The sequence below is a fragment of the Brachyistius frenatus genome, unplaced genomic scaffold (assembly GCF_029030835.1).
Source record: "Brachyistius frenatus isolate BFR_SWC_R1_liver_20210118 unplaced genomic scaffold, ASM2903083v1 Contig_8, whole genome shotgun sequence".
NCBI classification, from domain to species: Eukaryota; Metazoa; Chordata; class Actinopteri; family Embiotocidae; genus Brachyistius; species Brachyistius frenatus.
Window position 1 is genome coordinate 2,303,788 of NW_027210607.1, and position 19,820 is coordinate 2,323,607.

The 19,820-nt window shown below is 42.7% G+C and overlaps 2 protein-coding genes across 4 annotated transcripts in view; one reads left to right on the forward strand and one right to left on the reverse strand.

Moving 5' to 3' along the window:
- The first annotated feature begins 102 nt into the window (after nucleotides 1-102).
- LOC138615963 (placenta-specific protein 9-like) lies at nucleotides 103-7,222 on the forward strand. Of its 3 annotated transcripts, none has more exons than XM_069689870.1 (4): nucleotides 103-189; nucleotides 293-382; nucleotides 6,168-6,259; nucleotides 6,701-7,222. In XM_069689870.1, exons 2-4 carry the CDS (start codon nucleotides 319-321, stop codon nucleotides 6,815-6,817), a joined length of 273 nt encoding a protein of 90 aa, XP_069545971.1. In that variant the 5' UTR covers nucleotides 103-189; nucleotides 293-318; the 3' UTR covers nucleotides 6,818-7,222. The 3 variants fall into 3 exon arrangements, with proteins under 3 accessions (XP_069545971.1, XP_069545974.1, XP_069545973.1); XM_069689873.1 differs by having other exon boundaries at nucleotides 106-189; nucleotides 304-382; XM_069689872.1 differs by having other exon boundaries at nucleotides 107-382.
- Nucleotides 7,223-8,963: 1,741 nt separating this feature from the next.
- LOC138615962 (serine/threonine-protein kinase 32C-like) overlaps nucleotides 8,964-19,820 on the reverse strand; it is an 83,749-nt gene continuing 72,892 nt past the window's right edge. Inside the window, exons 9-12 of the mRNA XM_069689869.1 lie at nucleotides 17,907-18,032; nucleotides 17,385-17,513; nucleotides 12,896-12,963; nucleotides 8,964-10,502 (exon numbers count right to left, since the gene is read on the reverse strand). Of these exons, the coding sequence (XP_069545970.1) occupies nucleotides 10,295-10,502; nucleotides 12,896-12,963; nucleotides 17,385-17,513; nucleotides 17,907-18,032 (531 nt within the window). The 3' untranslated portion in view covers nucleotides 8,964-10,294. The remainder of the gene's footprint in view (nucleotides 10,503-12,895; nucleotides 12,964-17,384; nucleotides 17,514-17,906; nucleotides 18,033-19,820) is intronic.

Genomic DNA, 19,820 nt, shown 5'->3' on the forward strand with positions numbered 1-19,820 from the left:
GCTGAACCGAGCTGAGAAATGAGTCCCCTCCCCAGTACATCCCTCCCGCCCCTTCCCAGATACTGAGCTTTTTGTCCTGCATCTAATGTTTTCATTAGGAAACTGGGCGCAACCAAGGAGGGAAGGATTGAGAAAGCAAGAGAGTGAACACAAGAGAGGCAAAGAGGGGAAAGAAGAAAAGTTTGGGAGGTGAAGAATTTGAGGCTTTTTGGAGTGGACAGTAATTAAAGGAGATTTTGGGGATCTCACTCTGTCTGGTGCTTTCTTTTCTCTCTTCACTCTTCGTCACCAGCTGCTCGCCAGGTTTCCCTCTTCATCATGATCCGCCCCCTCAGCTCCTCGATTGGACTCCTCCTCCTCCTAATTGGCTACGCTGCAGCAGGTAAGGGATGGAGTTGGGTCTGTAGTGGGGTCAAAGGTCAGGCTGGAGCAGATGAAGCAGCTGAGTAGATCAGTGTTCAGTGCGTTGAATTAGAGTTAATATGGATCAGTGCATGTTCTGATATTTAAACCATTTTTTTTTACTATTACTACATCTTTAAGACACAGTACAATACATTTGAGATATTTAACAAAAGTGTGTGTAGATGAGCAAACATTAAGCCAAACTAACACACATCATACATATGCTTCTGTGTGTGTGTGTGTTCAGGGTTTCGCCAGCACATCTGTGACTAATTTGCCTGCAGCTCTGGCTACACTTAATCTAATAAACTGTCAGCATAGTTTCAAACCATCACTTATTCTATCGTGTTCATCTGCCTGCTTCCAAGCAGTGTTTTCAGCTGTGTTTACCACTGTTACTGAAATCCGAAGGAAATTCACAAAAATGTGGGCCAATCCTCCAGAGCCAGATCTGTGAGTGACGGCCTCAAGTGTGAATTACACTGACTTCATACTGCAAGAATGGCCAACTGCATGAAGCACACAGAATCAACGCACTCACACTCACTTACACACACAAATACAAAGAAGTTGATTTCATTTTAAAACCTTCATTTGATTGTACACAGTAAAGATAAAAACGCTGATGTGGTGATGTGATAGTTGTTTTAACTGTTTTATAGGTGATTCAAAAAAGTTACCTTGCAATGAAAAAAGTGAAGATGAGAAACTAAAAAGGGGGGAATTCAGAGATTATGCCGGTTTGGCTTGAAAATTGCATCTGAAAGCAATCGAATCGTCACTTAAAGATCACGAGATGAAAGCAGTTGAAGCATCAGTTGACATATAAGCTCTGAAACCAGTTGAATTTTCTGTTGAAGTTTTCCCACTGAAGATCGTTGGGGTGTGTGCAATATATTTTCAACTATGAACACACCGAATGTGTTTGAAGTGTCCATTGAAAAGTAAAAGTGAAGTCAACTGACATCAGCGGTCTGTTGAAGAGAGTTAAAGTTAATCAGGAGAAGTGTCAGTTGATATTTCAGTATTGACAGCAGCTCAAATGTCTATTGACAGTGGGTTTGCCCGCTGATCGGAAGGTTGGCGGTTCGATCCCCGGCTCCTCCTGTCCACAAGCCTAAGTGTCCTCGGGCAAGACACTGGAACCCCAAGCTGCTCCCAATGGTACAGGTCAACTTTTAGTTGCGTTGATTTCAAGCAGCTGAATGACAGCTGGTTAGGAAGTCAGCAGCAAGAATGAAAGAGATAAAAGGAGTTGAATTACATCAGACAGATGTGTCTCTGTGCTCTGAAAGCAGTTGAAATGTCCGCTGTAAACGTTGAGCATGTAGGGCAGCAGACCTGCCAGTTAAAGAGTCAAAGCTATAGTTGGACAACATTAGTTACGATGTAATGAGTGAAATCATTGGAAGTGTTTTTTTTATTTTTTTATTGGTGAGCTACGTATCAACACCGTTTCTGTGACTTCACACTCTGACCTGCACAAACTTTTCAATTCTGTAACACTCGGCTGAACTCAATCTCTCCTCAGTGCACGAACACGCAGAGCAGGAAAAACTACACACACATTCAACACACACATGCGGTCATTCACCTTTGTCCTCGGGTGGAGTCGAGGAGTTAGATCATCATAACTGTTTGCTTTTCCTGTGGTGTGCTTCTTAGGAGTGGAGTGTTTGTGTGTGTGTGTGTGTGTGTGTGTGTGTGTGTGTGTGTGTGTGTGTGTGTGTGTGTGTGTGTGTGTGTGTGTGTGTGTGTGTGTGTGTGTGTGTGTGTGTGTGTGATTTCTCCACCTCCTGGAACAGTTCTGACAGGAGGGAAAAAAAGTTTGAGTAGTTCGAGCTGGCCAAAAGCAAAAAGCTAACACATACAGGAACAAAATCCATCTCGCTGTTTGGAAACACAGGCTGGTGATAATATAACATCTCAGCCTGTCAGCTGTTTTGCATGAGCCACATTAATCACATCTGCAGTTTACTGCACACGCCACCGACGCGGCTCCGGCAGACTCAGTGGATGAGACATCCATCACGAACATCAGCATGGAGCTCTCTGTTGCAACTTTTACCCTCCTTAAAGAGCAGGCTGCGCTGTATACACACCGACACTCAGATGGAGGCACAGCTGCGGTTTGGAGGAATTTAAGAAACAACCCCACCACCACCACCACCACCGCCTGGAAACCAGCAGCACATTCTGTTAGAGCGGAAGATTGCGGCTTTTGTGAAATGCACCAACAAAAACACACCACTTTGATCAATTTGGCTCTTAAGTCCAGATCCGCCGCAAGGAAAACTTCACGTGTTTTGCAGACTTGTGACAATTCATCTATCACTGTCAAATCTAAGCAGGTGGGGGGTTTTGCCGAGTCCTCATACGCCTGCGTGAGTCCAACAAAACCCCCGCTGTGGACCACACACACCGGGCGCAGACATCTGCTTCGTCCGCTCGCTGAGAAAGTTTGATGAACTTGCTTGTACCTTTCATGGACCGGCGCGCTCTGTTGGCCCGTTTCCTCCGTTCATGTACTGAACTTGGCACGCATCCGGTCGGCATAATGGAGCTTGTAAAATGTTTCCATGGGATATCGTAGCAAAATCAAAGCCGCTCGATGCTCCGGCTGTACATGAGAGGACAACGCGCAGAATCAGATGTAGACATCATATCTGGCTGACTCTGCTGGCAGAGCCTTTATTATCATAGGAAGAAAAGATGTTGGTTGTTGATGGTGGACTTAATGATTTGTCAGGATGGATATTGCTTCGAGGCATCAGCAGAAAAACAATTCTTGTTTTCTACCCTGATTTTTTATTCGATGTCAGATGTGAAAATGGTGGAAATAACAGCTGTGGAGCAGTTATCGAAGTGTTATCCGAAGGAAACTGGACTTGAAGATGTTTCACCACTTACCAGCCACTTACAAAGCAGTCCTGAGATCCCACCCGGCTCATGTGACCCTAATGACTCACATGGCTACGTGGGTTAACGACTCACCAGAGACCTCACCGGCTTTCAGGGCCTCATCTGAACTATCTGGGTGTGTTTTGGACAAAACATGGACGAAATCAAACAGGGTGACATCTCCCATCCCCTTTGGTGTGCTTGCACCTGGCTTTTAAAGGGAGGGGAGTGGACTATTATAACGGTTGATATGCAGAGTAGTAAAAAAGAGCGCTTCTCTGCAGAGGAAATGGATCTCCTGGTATGCAGATTGATGTACAAAATAATAATCATACTTATTATTAATCTTTGGCATGTTTGTCCACTGCTGCGACTCTGTGAGCATAGTGTACACACGTTGTGCACCAACCTACTGTATGTAGGCACATATTTCTATCAAAAAAATAAACTGCACCATTGATTTAAGACCACTGATTTGTTGGTCAATGGCACAATCATTTTCTTATTGCCGCAAGACAGCAATTTGTCAACTAAGGCTGCCCCCAAATCATCGACTGATTGTTATTGGATGAGAAAACTTTTCATTTGTTGTTTAGTCACAGGAAGAAAAAAAAAGTCATTGTAAATAACTTACAGAAACATTAGTTAGTGGCTGAGGTGGCTTAGTGGGTAAAGTGACGTATTTAAATAATGGAGTTAATATCGTAAAAGTGCAATGACTAGTCGACTATCGGGTCAAACAAACAACTACTTGAGTCAGATGGGTGTAACAAGTAGATTGCTTTTTAAAGAACGCGAAGGAAAAAATTAGAACTGCGCCATTCTGAAGCTAGTAAAGACACTTGTGTTTTGCTTGGTGCCGCTTTGCACCTGGTGTAAGTTAGAAACCTCAAGGTGTTTACAACCCAACAAGAGGTCTAAAGCCAGGCACTCCCCAACAGTTAGAAACCCTTCTGACTTTTTGTTTGTTTGTTCTTAAATTAATATTTCCAAAAGTTTGCCCATTTGAAGCTATTTGAATGAGTACTAATGAGGCATGAAATGGTAAGAAGTTCCTCCTTATTTAAACCCAAAAGCTTAAGAGTTGTAGTACTCATATAAGTGGTCCAATATGATTATAAGTCAAGCAAAAAAAAAAAAAAAAAAAAAAGAGTTTTTTGCCATTGGAAAGAGCTCCATGTACTTTGGCTCACTGGAAGTCCCCAGCTCAGTGCCTGTTGGCGACAAAAGAAAACCTCAAAATGGGACTCAAAAGTATTTTTGCAAGGAGTGAGACTCATTTTGGTCACTAGGAAGCAACTGCGAGGAGTGATACTGACAAAACCCACTCTGCAGAGACAACACAACACTGAGTATCAGTAAAGCTCAATAACAACACATGCTGTCATGTTTTAGCTGCCCACATACACTGCAAATGTTTCAGAACCGCCGCCAGGATTCAGTCAATGAACGAGAACTTGACTTAAAGTATGAATGCTATCAATGGAAGCTTGGCCTGCTGCCACTAAGAAGGTGTTAGAAAATGGAAACAGAGTCCTGCGAGTGAATGCAGACTTCCCCTCAAATGTGCCGGCTTCAAAGAGAAACAGATAATTAGAAACATAACTGTGAGGAACTGGAACAATCCACGTGGTCCTCCTCACCCTGCTGAAGTGAATTTACACCAGGAGCAGGAGGGCTCTCCTCAGTGTGCTGACGGATGCACAAATTTCATTCTCATTTTAGACTTGAGAAATGTACATAATTCTCACATAGTTTAAGAAAATAAGGCATATTAAAGTGACGATTTGAGTTGGGAACGGGCAAAATTACCTAAAAAGTCCATTTCTTTTAATTAGCTTTCTGGTCTTAACGGTACATTAATATAAAGACTAAAATAGCTGTTCTCAGCTTTTTTTTTGGGATGTATTATGTTTTTCTGGTATTATAAAGCTCTAATTAAAGCCATATGTTCCGCTCACTTGCCGAGAGCAAGCAGCAACCAGCAGTGACGTCACCCATTGGTTTGTTAACGACAGTTATGAAGCCTCGAGTTCTGCCATCTTGCTAGTCCGAAGTGGCATTCGTGTTTCAAGAGGGGCGAAACGTCACTGTCTAAGACCGAAAAAGCGCATCTGAGTGGATTTTCTTTGACATTCGCAAGGTCGGGCACCAAGAATTCATCCTGCAGGGTCAGACTGTCAACACCGAGTTCTACTGTGACGTTCGGTTCAAATGACCTAAACTGTTATGTGATCGTAGTTGGGTTCCCCAACATGACACTGTGCCCGCTCACATGGGGTGCCGGCAACAACACAACCATCCCTTCCCACCTCCCCTGCTCACTGGATTTGTCACCCTGTGCCATTTTTCTCTTTCAAAAAATTTGCCCCAAAATTAAATGTGTGTTGTCTGCTTAAATTGCAGGTCCGTGGTGACATCACAAATGCACATAGTGGTCTCAAAAATGTGTGTAATACAGGTGCTGATGTTGATCAAGTGATGAAACTTGGAATATTTACTCATGAAGGTCACAGCTCCCCCCTTTCTCCGTGCTATTGGCTGTACCGCGCTCCGTTCGGGTGCACCAGGAACAGACTCCAAACGTTTTTATCATATCACATAGGTTGAACTTTAGTATTTCTTACTGTTAAATATTTCTAATTCTTGTTCCATATACCTGTTTCAGTGTGAAAATGTGCGTATTATTAAAGCATCAGTAGCTTTTATGAGGCTGTTGGTTTCTATGGCTCGTTTGCCCTGTTCGACTCTTATATCCTCTATTGTACATACATAATGTTCAGTTATACACCCAGTAACTTGCTAAAAAATATGACCTGGATGACTGAGAATCTTCACTCATACAGCTATTCCGTTTTCAGGACCGGAGTCTGACCTGCGGCCTCGAGCGGTGCGTTCAAGCGCCTGTCAGGAGCACACAAATCTTCACAACCGCCTGGATGTGGTGGAGAAGGTGCTGCTTCCAAACCCTCCTCTCATCCATCTCTCAGTGGTTTGAAACCATCAGGGCTCTGGACTTTTTCTTTCCCTCCTCGGTGTTGTCAGCTTCATTATTAAATATCAGCTTTCTCCCCATCTGAAGCTGCCAAAAATCCTCAGCATTTCCTTTCAAGGATAATATGTCGACAAAAGCAAACCACCTCAAGTCTCTCTTACTGTGCACAAAGAACATCTCAACTTTTTCCGAAATGCTGATGAGTCACTACAAGTCTTCACATTGTTCTATTTAACAAGCCCCAGACTTACCCTGATCCTACCTTACTAGCAGTTTTGGGCAGCTGTTATATTCATATGATTGTATTATTCATGCGTGACAACTCTATTATTCATACAACAACTTATTAATGTATAATTCATTTGTCAACCATTTACAAATGTCTCCTGACTCCTGCAGAAAGTCGAGGATACAGTCGAGAAATTGGAGACTGAGCTCGCTGCTCTTCTGGACTCCATCGAGGGTCCACAGTGGCCGACTGAACTGGAAGATCCGGCGCAGAGGGGACGATCCTGAACTCAGCAGCAGCCTCCATGGAGACGGGACTCTTGAAAGATTGAATCTGTTTCCATGACTTCGATGCTCACTTATTAAGAAACTGTGTGTACGAATATATTCTGTGTATCAAAATGAATTTGATGTCTTAAAGGAGGAGGCAGTGTTTTTGCACAAAGCTGTGCTCCTCTGCATTATTTACTCTTTCTAATCCTGTGACAGCCTCCTCTCTTTTCCTGCCTGAGAGTCAAGCCCTATATTCTTCTTCCTCCTGCAGTCAGCAGAGGCACAGCTCGTGTTTACACTGCTCTTCAAAGAAGAATGAATTCACTTTGGACCCCTCTGTTGAGTCGGTACACCCCCCCGCTCTGCGTCGCCCCCTACTGTCTGCAGACAGACTGTGCCTGTATTGGAGTAAAAGATGACACAGACACCAAAATTACTGGAAGGAGATTTATTTCTTTATCAAAGCGGTTAAAGCAGCATGTTTTCGAACACACGGAGCAGTTTCAGTTGGTACAGTAACAAGGCTTTCCACTGACTCCCTGCAAAAAACCTGCAGCACAAGAACATTATGCAAATTAGGATCACACGGAGGGAACGAGTGGCGTGGATCACACTTTCTTTTCTGTTCGGTTTTGTTCTCGACAGAGCAAAGTTTCAAACTATATCCACAGAGTCAAGACACCTACAGAACGGTACGTCTTCGAGAGCATCCATAGGAGACATGCTGTCGCTGGTCACACACTAGCACAAAGCCTTATTTGTTTTTGTTTTTTTGTTTTTAAGTCTTTGAAACACCTAACGGCATCCAGAACAAGAACACATAAAGAAACATGTCAGGAGGGCTTGCAAGCACGGTCCATTTAGGAATCAGCACTGATATCAAGGAACAAATGCTAAAACTGTAGATTAGTATTGTAACTTAGAGAAAAGCTACACTTAAATTAACCGGCAAAATCAATTATTACCCATTTACAAATGATTAACATATAATTACACATACATTTCAGGCCTATAATGATTCTGATGCTGTGTCGACCGCTTTAATGAGTCTTGAGAAATAACCGAGCTTTTATATATGTTTTTTTTCCTCAACTGGAAACATTCAGTTTTTTTTTTTTAGTTTTTTTTTTAAATATAATGCAGCAAATTCTGTGGGGGGGGGGGGGGGGGTTGGGGGTGGGGGGTGAAGTGAAAACTTGCCCCAGTTCCAAATATCTTCTTTTGCTGCACAGACAATAATGCAACACTTAATCCACACAACAGAGCATCACACAGCTGCTGACCTCATTCCACTCATCGCGCCTGTCTACTTGAACGAAGCATTAAGACAACCTACAGGGTGCCAAAAAGGGTACTGCGTATCATCTAAAAATATCATGCCGTCCATACAACACTGGGATTATACGGTTTGTACACTTTTAAAGTTCACGGAAACTCCCTGTCCAGAAACAGTCACGCAGGCCAGGTGTACTCGGATTTTGGAGGTGAGCGCCGAGGTATGCTGTCACCAAAAGCTTGTGCATGCACATGTCAGCCAGTAAGGCTCAAGCTCCAGGCTTTGGCAGAAACAGGCTTATACTGTAAAGGTACATGCAGAAAAAGCGCAGGGCTATTAAATTCATCGTATGTTTTGGCAGACTTTGAAGATGCCACTTTATACCCCCTTTATCAAAGCTTCTTAATCTAATTATAATGTATACTGTTTAAAATAGTTCAAACTTTTTAGGAAATACATCTATTTGCCGTTAAGAGTCTTCTTGTTTAATTTGTAAGACAGTAAGCAGGTGTACTTCCTAACATGTCTTACTATAACTTTCCCCCTTACCTGAAATAGTTGACATAATCCCATATGGTTGTATAAATTATAGTATCTTCACTTGCAGAAGGAACTAACTTTATGTTAAACAGGGAAAAAGAGACATACATTCACACACTTTAAAGTTCCTTAGAAATGGTTATGCAAATGGTAGAAAAGCTTTGGCATATTTTTGCCTACAAGTTGTGCCTGCACACTTGGAAAAGAAGAGCAGGGTGAAGCGGCGCCGAGCTTCACGCGGCTCTCCCTTAAAGTTTTACACGTCGAAGTTCGCGGTCCCACATAAAACTGTGGTGAGTTTAATTAACCTTACACTGTATGCTATTTACACAGTTTCTTGTATGAGTTTAGGCCTTAGGGTTTTTAGAAGGTGGTCTTTTGCTACATATTCCCAGGTGTTCAGGCTGAGATTGAAATGGTGCCACCTTGAATGTACCACTATCACTATGACAAGTCGTGGACTCGCTCGTCTACACAGGTTGAAGTACCGCAGCTACACGTTTTAGCACAGCCCCCGAAACTGAGCTCTACGGGGAGAGGAGCTTTAAACTCACCGAGCACTTAATGACATGATGGAGTCAAGCGAAGCAAAAAGAGCTTTCTAATAGATTCTTAAAGGATGAGATTTGTTGCTTGATTGGTGTTTATTCCCCCCAAGTCGAGTTTGCGAATGCAGTTTGAGCCAGAGCATGGCGCGGGGCTAAAATACTACATCTTTGTAACCATTACAGACACAGTGAAAAGCATTCCCTTTCATTCTGATTGCTGTACTGATTTCCCATAAATACCAGGAACCTAATCATCGTAAAAAAAAAAAAAAAAAAGGCTGGGTAAAAGAATAGCTGGCTAATGCTTAAAGGAGGGAAATCAGACCTATAATGCGTCCGTGGCTACGATGTGATGAACGGATACTGATTATTATCGACAGGCACGACTTTATAAACAGGTTTACAACATGAAACCGGCCTCAGCGTCTGTCTGGGCCGGTCAACACATACTGTAAATGTGTCTGAGGAAGGTGTTGTTGCAACAGGAAGGAGGAGGAAGGCGCTCCAGGAGGAAGATGAAAAAACAACTGTTCCAATTTGGGGCGCACGTCACATGAAAGAGGGGCTGAGGGGAAGAGTGAACTGAAGACACAGGCAATAACATAAACCTTCGTGACTTCGTGTGCTGAATAATTCAGCCGTCCCCGTCAGATTTAGAACAGGGAGGCTGAGAAAAAGGGGAGGCGCCTCCACCGAAACCACCCAAAAAACTAAAACGTGGACTGCTATTGCTCAGGATGTTAACATGCTCGTGGAGCGTTCTGCTTTCGACGGACACCTCCCAGTAAGTGATAACCTTATTTGTCATGCTATACTGTAACATTGCATAGAAGTTAGAGCTTACTCTACGGCGGATGGGGACAGTAGGCAGGGACTCTCCTGGAATCTGCTTCATTCTCACCTTACCAGAAGGATGCTACAACAAAAAACTAAAAGAGAGAGAAGGGGAAACGGTGGGAGCCATTTTGGGTCCTGCTTGTGCGACAAGCTGTGCGCTTTATTTTATTTTTTCTTTCCGACGCTCCTGGCTACAACAGAGGAGAAAGTGTGAGAACCTATCTATCGGCATGGCACAAACACTGCAGCAGCCAGAGAGACCTGCGAACGTCACTGTGAGGCCATTTGGCGCTAGCAGCTGCCGGGGGAGGAGCACACCGAGCCGCACATGCTCAGTTTGGAGGAGGACTCGGGCTCCGGATCGGGCTCCGGATCGGGATCGGGATCCGGCTCGGGCGCGTCGTCGTCGGTGCCGCCGGCCTCGGCCTCCCCGTCCCCGTCCCCGCTGGCGTCGTCGCCGCCGGCCTCCGACTGACCTTCCTCCTGACGCCTTTTCAACCTGAGGCGGACGGATGGAGAAACACACGTTGACACATGGACATGAATACGAGTACACATACAATATACATACATCATCACATAAATCCCGTCTCAACTCTAGTTTTAACCTTTAACCCCTTGTAAAAGTGATGGCAGACAAATCTTTGCATTTTCAGCACCATTGGTCCTCAGAAAAGTAGTAGCTGCACGTAATAAGAGGTGTGGAGTGTATTATAAAGTAGTCGTCCCTGCTGTGCACAGTTCTCCACATTTTGTCCTCCATTATAGATACAAGCAGATTGTCATTAAACAGAGCGATAGGGTATAATAAGACGTTCGCTACAGAGAAGGATTTCAGGATCGCTGCAGTGGCAGGACCTGGTCAATAATGTATGAAGCAATAATTTAGAGCACCATCCCTCCCCGTACATTACAGAACACACACATGCTCTGATATATGGCCTTTGCATTTGTTGTTTATAACGTACTGTGTGCATTCGACTGACACGTACAAAAGATAGAGCTGCAATGTATTTAGCCACGAACCGAGTCATTTCATTAAAGAGGCTGGGCTGTCACACAGGTTTGGAGTAATACGCTGCTCTGTTGGCTCAATGCCTTCCAGTATCAGGAACTTCAGCAGGCTGCTGAATGCTGCGCGCTCATCGTCGGCATAAATTAGTGTTCGCCGTGCTTCCTCTCACTCTGCAGCTGATACGAGTTCTTAACTCTCCTTATCTGACTGCGTTCCCTCGGCAGTTTCACACAGCGGTAATGCTTGGGGGTCCTTCCACTGTCAGCGCCACATTCATCCATGCAGTCATGGTTTAAGTGCAGGTGACACTGAGGGTTTTTCTTCAAACTCCTCCTTACAATTGGGAACCATTGAAGTACTTTTTTTTTTTTTTTTTTAAAGAGAATAACGGATCATCACAAGTTGGGTTTTATTTTTGAAGATATGACGATCATTTTTTGCAGTTTTAGTAACTTTGTGTTTAAGCACATCTGAGAATAACACTGATAACGCTGCTTCAAAGTGTGACGGCACAACAAGAGCAGTCAGATGATCAGACAGGTTCTAAACAAACCCCAGCAGAGCCTAACTTTTTCTTTATGAAAGAAAATAATGGCAAAAAGTCATCATGATTAACAGTGATTAAAAGTATTTGTTATCACCCAAACTTACCATAGTCGTGTTCTCACCTGAGGTGCAGGACACTAATTCTTAGAGGTCTGAGTATTGTATGTTGTGGATGAACACCAGAGAAGTGACCCAACAACTTATGTTATGTAAGTCAGGATGCATGTAAACACACCTAATCTTGAGTGTGTGTTCATCTGCAATGTAATACCCAAAAGAACCGGAGGCACTCGGAAAAATCCAGTCCACATGTGGATGAGGTTAATTGGCTCAATTAACCTCATCCACATGTGGACTGGATTCCATGTTGTTACTGGAGCCCAGTAACAACATGGAAAACTAACCCACTTAATATTTTTGCAATGAAAGAAATCAGAGACATGTAATTGCAGTTTGTGTGTGGTATGGAATTGGACATTTGTTTTTTTTTTCCATACAATGAAGTCTTATTAACAACATTTTGGTTTTACTTAAAAAAAAAAAAAAAAAAAGGTAACTACTTTAGGTAAAATGTTAATTTAAAAAACAAGTAGGACTGCTGCTCCAAAAAAAAAAAAAAAAGGTTCCAACAAACTGAGTTTGATAAGAAGATGAAAGTGTCACTACCTGGCGAGAAATGATGCAATGTTTTCTAAACGTTTTCAGTGGGAAGTTTTTTTTTGTTCCCAGAATGTTCTTCTTAATGATACGATAACATGAAAAACATTTGAAAAACATTACCAAAAAAACATCTAGATCATTTTTAAAACTACTTTTTAAAGCATGTTATCTGATATTCTACAAATAATAACCTTCTGGTAACAAATTAAAAACTAAAACTTACCACTGAAAATGTTTAAGAATTAGGTCATAATATGTTCATAAAAGATTCAGAGAATATGATAAAAAAAAAAATTGAATGTTAACACAAACACATTTTAAGACTGTTTTTAAAGAATGTTATCGTACCTTTAAGGAGAACATTCAAGAAACACTTCCCACTGAAATCATTACTAGAACAATGTCTTAAAACTAACAAAAGACTACCTGGGAATGTTGCTTTAAAATCAAAGAAAAGAGATACAGTACAAAGGAAGAATAAATTGCATTGAAACAATATAAATCTGTTTGTTCACAGGATAAATGAGGTGAAATTATAAAAAAAACTTCATCCTCTGGATTTGTCCTGAAAGGACATCGCTCTGCCGGCTGCGTTGTGGCTGAACGACAAATCAGAAAACTCTGCTTTTAGCCCGCGTTATGGATGCTCCGCCGCTCCGCCGCTCTCTTACTTCTCACGGTTGAAGATCATGAACTCTTGCTGCACCACTTCAAGGCACTCCTGTAGGTAGTCGTTCTCCTGCAGGCAGCGAACAGACAAAACACCCCAGTCATCATCCACATCGTCATCATTTCACACATCAACATCAGCCTGGTTCATCATCATCATCATCATCATCGGGGAAAAAAAAAACTCCACGTCGGCTTGAATCAGTCAACTGCGTGACCTCAGAAGTGAAAACGTCTTTTTCCTCATTTCCGCTTTTCCCCTTCGTTGCTCTTTTTAAGTCATGAATTGTTTGTGAGTCCTCCTCAAATTGGATGTTTGGCCCGAGACAAAAATAGAAGCTCATATTTCCGAAAGCACTTGGGGCCATGACAACAGCACTGAAGGCTTCATAATTTAATAATCTCAGTAATAACGCAGTGTGAGCACACACAAGCAGGCAACACGCACACACGCACGCACACACACACACACACACACACACACACACACACACACACACACACACACACACACACACACACACACACACACACACACACACACACACACACGTATGTGCTCCACACATGTACGAACACCAAGTCTCAGAAACCTGCTATTGTTAGAGGTACACACTCCTTGCACATGCTGATCAACCTCGATAACACGTGACACACACACACACACACACACACACACACACACACACACACACACACACACACACACACACACACACACACACACACACACACACACACACACACACACACTGACTGACGTTAATAACACTGATGTCATGATGACTATCTAATGGGAACAGGCTGTTTTTCGGAAATAAAGAGAGGCGATCTTCTGTCTGCAGCAAATAATGTTTCAATCAAACGCAACACAAAGGCAGAAGAGACAAAGTCTTCAGTACAAACAGTCTGACTCTAGTCTTAGCGCACACACACACACACACACACACACACACACACACACACACACACACACACACACACACACACACACACACACACACACACACACACACACACACACACACGTATCAGGGCAGATCAGGAACCCAGGCTTCATCATGTATTAATTATGTCATAACTTCTCCACAGAAGGAAGCTGATTTTTTTTTGTGTTATCGGTTATCTGGTATTTCAAAACTTTTCATTTTGGTGTAATCTTTTTAATTGGACTAATATCCTTCAGTAATCTGACTTTGATCACAATATCGTGCTGCAGTAACTACATAGAGGCTGACTGGTTGCAATATTGCTTTATCTGTTGAGTATATTTTTGATTAATCATTGTATCCTTTAGAAAATTAGCTTGTCACAGTTTCCAATATCCAACATTTTCAAGAAATTTAACAGGAAACAGCAAGTATTCACATTTTAGAGGCTAAAACTAGCAAATGCTTTGAACTGGATAACTAGAAATTCTTTAGAATATGTTTTCTCTGCTGGATTTTACTCTCAAGTCTTTGCAGTAAAAGTGTAGCTGAAGTCAGTAGGCTGTTAGCGTAGCTCAGCATAAAGACTGGAAGCAGTTAGTCTGGCTCTTTCCAAAAACAAAAACTAATTATATGACACATCTAAACGTCAATTATTAGCACATTATTTCTCACTGTTTTCACACAATTTACCATCTTTCCACCGAGATGCTGACGGTGCAGAAACCAGCAAGTTACTGCTCAGAGAAGAAGGGATCGATCTGCTGTTGATGTTTGATGTTTGGATGTAACGTCCCACGTTTCTTAAGCTTGAACTACTTCCTGTGTGTTGATTGTTGTCCCTAAAAGCAGCCGAAAGATGCAGCACTTGGGCCGGGGCAGAGCAGCGGACCGGGGGAAGTTGCGGGTCGTAGGAAGAGCGCACCGTGTGTTAGCATTTCTTTCCCACACATTTATCTACCACCCGCAGGCTCATGAATGTGCACTTGAGAGCTCGAGACTGCAAGTGTGGGTGTCGAGATGGACTCGCAGTCTAACACACGCCACTCCGGTACGGGAAGGTGAGCTGTCTGGCATTTAAACTTTGGTTTCTGTACGACTTTAAGAAGACTTTAACACCGTTACGCTAAATGAAGCTAACAGGCTGCTGGCTCCAGCTCCATTTTAAACACCATTAATCTTCTCATTGAATTCTTTTGGCAAGACATTGAAAATTAGTTTCCCGTAAAATGTCAAACTATTTAGTTAAATGTCAAAATTGTTCTGTTTTGGTATTATAATCGTTTATTAAAAGGAGAGATTATTGACTGTTTGGGAATATTTATGATCATGAATACAATAAAAGGAAAGAGGGCATTTTAAAGATGCCGGCAGCTAGCATGTATGTACAGTAAGTCTCTCTTTATGCTCACCACTGAGTTATTCATTGTGTGCGCTGAGCTGAGAATAGAGGTAATTCACAACAGTTGAGAAAAAAAGAATACAAAAAAAGCAGGTGGGATTTGTCTTGCTGCCAATCTAAAAATATGTAGTTTTGACAGGAAGTGACAGACCGGAGACGAAGGTAAACCTGAGCTGCATTGTTATCGCAGACCGGCCCAGGCTCTCCGTGTATACAGTATATATGTGAGTAATGCAGCTGGTAGTAATAAAATGTGTGTGTTGGTGTCCTCTTTGCTTTTAGCACCGACAGACTGAAAATAATAGTAATCTGACGGACATGAGGCTCAAAGCAACGGGTCACAGCAGATCACAGCGTTGTGTACTAATAATGTAAATTACCCTTTTTAAATAGGAAAACACTGAAACAGGCCTTTCTGTCGTCAAATGGAATAAAGACCTTTCAACAAATGCAGCGACATCTTGAATTCCACCTTCATCTTCACAGCTGCCAACTCCTCCTCCTTCACAGAACATAATGCTTTTAATGCGGAGCGTGTAAATTACTCCACCACTTTCTTGTGTGGAAATATGATAGGTGATGCAGATTAATTAGCTAATATGACTTTTTGAATGATTTTGTTGATAGTGTGATTTCTGTGTGTCTTTTATGTCCTCTACCCTGTTTGTTCCTAAATGTTTTTGCTGACTGTTGGATTTTATGATTTTTGTCAGGTTTGTGTATTTTTTTTTGTCAGGTCAGACATAGAATTAATACCTCTATATTGGTACGGGTTCATTTAACTAGAGACAACAATGGAAATAGCAGCAGGACTTTGTTTTAGTGTCTTGACATGATCCAAAGTCTGAGATAGTTTATTTCATACCTATATATCCAGTGGTAGTAGAATTATTCAGATCCTTTACTTCAGTAAAACTACCAACAAAATGATATAAAACTAAAAGTCTACTAGAAGTACCAAAAGTAAATGTGCTTCTGCAGAAAACTGTCCCCCGTGACTAAAATATTGTCCCGTCTCTGACAGCTGGATCGCGTTCTGGCTCTGACGCGGCCGCCGGAGCTGATCGATGCAAATCTAGATGATGTGCCATGATCCCACCAAACTCGCCACTTTATATATTTTTTGAAAGAACCTGTGTCAAGCTGCTGAATTTTCAAAATAAAACATCCAGTGGAGACTTCAGAGCGTGTACACACTCCTACATTAACATCTACCCCCTGGGCTTCAACATAGGAGATGCATTCTCCCCCTGCTAACAGATACTGTACAGAGCAATTATAAGGATGAATGTATATGTATGTGTAGCCAACTCCTTTAACTTTGTCTGCAGGCAACAAGTAGGAACAAGTAGGAAATGAAAATAACCACAACAGACAAACATGAAACCACTGAACGGTGTAGCCTTCTTAAGCACAAAAATAAAGCGATAATGACTAAATCAGCATGTACAAAATGAGGCGGACCAAACACTCCTTCTGACCACAGATGTGATGCCATAGACCTATGCTGGGTTGAATCCAGGCATTAGGAGCCTCGATACCTTCAACCTCAGCTGTTGTGAGGTGATTATTGGGAGATGAGTTCCATACACACAAGTTTGAAATCGTCTTTTTAACATTTCCGGGATTTCTTCAAATTGTGCCTTTGTTGAGAACACTTGATAATGGTACCTGTCTGAGAAATACTGTGATTATCTAAAAATAAACATCGCAAAAATTTAAAGGGGAAATCAGTTTGGTGAAACTAAGTCAACCAGAGGCCCCAAGTACACACTCATTTTGAAAAACAGGTTAATAACCCTCGTGTTGTCCTCGGGTCAAAATGCAGCTGTGTTCAACCAAGTTCTATTTTATTTCTATATTTTATATTTTTTGGGATCATTGGTCATCATTCTTTAAAGAAACCCTTGCAGCCTCCTTGTCACCAATGATCCCAAAAAATATGAAAATAAAATAAAATAGAACTTGGCTGAACACGAGGGATAATGTTGGAAAGTAAGGGTTTAATTTACGTATTTTATACATTAAAGTAAAAGCTCTCGGTAGCAGATGCATCATACTGGAAGTGTAAATCCAAAGCAGCCCTGTGTAAAAGGAAAGAACGGACATAGCAGCTCTCCAGCTGATTTATCAGCCTGTGCAGATAACGATGTCACTCACAGACTGCGAATCCTTGCTGTTGTCTCGAGACCGGTTCTTGGCCAGCCTCTTTTTCTTCTTGTGGAGGGGACGTGACTCCAGGATCATCTCCTCCAGCTCAAAGGTGGGGTCACAGTGGAGGCGACCTTTCTGTAGGAGGGAGAAGCACAAGGGGAACATTTACAAACACAGGTGGCGTCATAAATCAGCCGCAGAGTGCACAAATGTATTGCGCACACTGAGCAGCACAAAGTGAACAGCGCACGTGGACACGCTCGCACGCCGAGCTGAACAGTCAGTGCACGTGCACACACACACACACGCACACACACACACACACACACACACACGCTTCACACCACGAAGAAGCTGCATTCAGTTTCCTTTGCATTATTTAGTTGCTGCACACAGCTCATTACGCAAAGCAGTGCCTGTGTGCTTTAAATGTTTATTCTACGTGGGTGCGTGTGTGTGTGTGTGTGTGTGTGTGTGTGTGTGTGTGTGTGTGTGTGTGTGTGAGATATCGGATCATTTTACACTCACATTAGGAACAAATCCAGCCTCCACCTTCTTCTCAAACACGGCATCCCAGTTGACATCAGCGAGGTAGGGAGATGTCTGCATGTCAGACACGCTGGAGAAACGATGCTCGGGGTTTACTGTCAGTAGCTGGAAAGGAGGGAGACACACACACACACACACACACACACACACACACACGCACACGTCACCAACATCACCCTCCGAGTGGCTGTATCACCAAACACAACTTCTCTCCTCCCTCAGCAGCCAGCCTCTTCTCTCAGGGAGGTGGAACAATCTCAACAAACTGAGGGTGAAAAATAAAAGTTTTTTTTTTTTTCTTTTTCTTTCAGCAGCCAGTTTGAAGGAACACTTCACAACATGTGTGGCAAGAGCGGAAATATTCTGTTAAATCTGTTTTCGCTGAAGCAAACTTGCCATAAAACCTCTATAAGATTTTCAATTATAAGCTCTGTACGAGTTGATTTTTAAAATGCCAGTCATTATGGTGCGTTCAAAAACAACTGGGAAGTGGGAAAGTTCCAACTTCCGAATGGGAGAAGAAAACATTTGAACGCCTGTTGAACTGTGAATTTCCCACCAGGAAAGTTGGAGATTTTTGACAGCTCCGATAAGTAGGGCTGACGTCGCTCGCCATGGCGACGTTTGTGATGAAAGGAAGATATATGTACATGCTCAGCGCAGAAATGAGTCCCGTCATGGTTCATTTAGGTCACACTAATTAGAGCAGGATACGGTGCCATTAAACAACACAAAGTACTATCACGTAAAGTGGTAACAGCCCTCCCACGTTACGTTGTTGCCGTTAGTTTGCTGACCGTTTTAAACAACACGTAGAAATGTAATGTACAAATAATGACGATCTCCCGAACTCCATTGCATCCCTGTGATGTCTACACGGGTGATGACGAGGTGGTTTGTCACTTTTCTGTATTCAGCAGACAGAGCAGATTTCCTGGGGGCTGAACGCTCTCACCTGGGAAGTCGGAGGTTACCAAAATCGGAACTTTCCAACTTCCCAGCTGCCTGAACGCACCCTTAGTCGCTGCCCTCTGCCTCACCTCAGAAATATGCTGAAACTGCAACATTATGTTAGTCAGTTAGCTTCTGTTAGCAACAGCAACCACAACATCAACATAGTTATGACTCAACATAACTGCTCAAAATTACTGAATCCAGAAAAACTGGTTTAGAGTTTTATACACTTTTTCACATGATAATTTACTTCATAAATATTTATTTAATGATTGAAACATTGGGGCTTCTCAGGAGGAAACTGTATAATTTGGAGGTCTTGCTAATTCAACAACCAACAGGGGGCACTGTTAATCAAATCAGCCCCTCATCAGGCTTCAATGTAAACTGTTGCACCGGTCGAGACAGACGAACGCCACACGAGTGGAGTCACTCACTCCTGGGGAAAAAATAGAAAAAACACTGTTGATACACGGTTGTGTTTTTAATGGAATATACCATCTGTTTCATTTTTCGGCTCAGACTAAACGCTGGAAATGACAATGAGATGTGACTGGTTTCTGTTGTGTTAACTCCCTTCCTGTGCGTTATTTTCTTCCAGGCTGATTCAGTTTCCCTCCTGCAGGGCCGGTTAGGTCTGTCTCTGTCTCGCTGGAGTCCAGACACGGTAATCGATCAGCAGCAGAGCGGAAGAGATCGTCGCACCGTCCAGAATACTCAGTCTCTCAGACACAGAGCACACGCTCTCGCTCCAGCTCCCACTTCCACGCTGCCAGAAAGAAATATCCTCCTGACACAAGCCACAGTTTCTCAGACTCACTCAGAAAAATTGTCTTGAAACGACCAAAGAAAAACTGCCAGGGGGGACGAGATCATTTGTTTCCAGCACGGTTTCACTTGTCAACAACATGTTGCCACAAAGCAGAAGATGATCCTGAT

What these genes read in the sequence shown, in the direction of transcription:
- LOC138615963 (XM_069689870.1), top strand. Translation starts at nt 319, where the DNA reads ATGATCCGCCCCCTCAGCTCCTCGATTGGACTCCTCCTCCTCCTAATT. An exon ending in AATTGGCTACGCTGCAGCAG is followed by an intron (nt 383 to 6,167) that starts GTAAGGGATGGA and finishes TTCCGTTTTCAG; the next exon opens with GACCGGAGTCTGACCTGCGG. An exon ending in GCCTGGATGTGGTGGAGAAG is followed by an intron (nt 6,260 to 6,700) that starts GTGCTGCTTCCA and finishes TGACTCCTGCAG; the next exon opens with AAAGTCGAGGATACAGTCGA.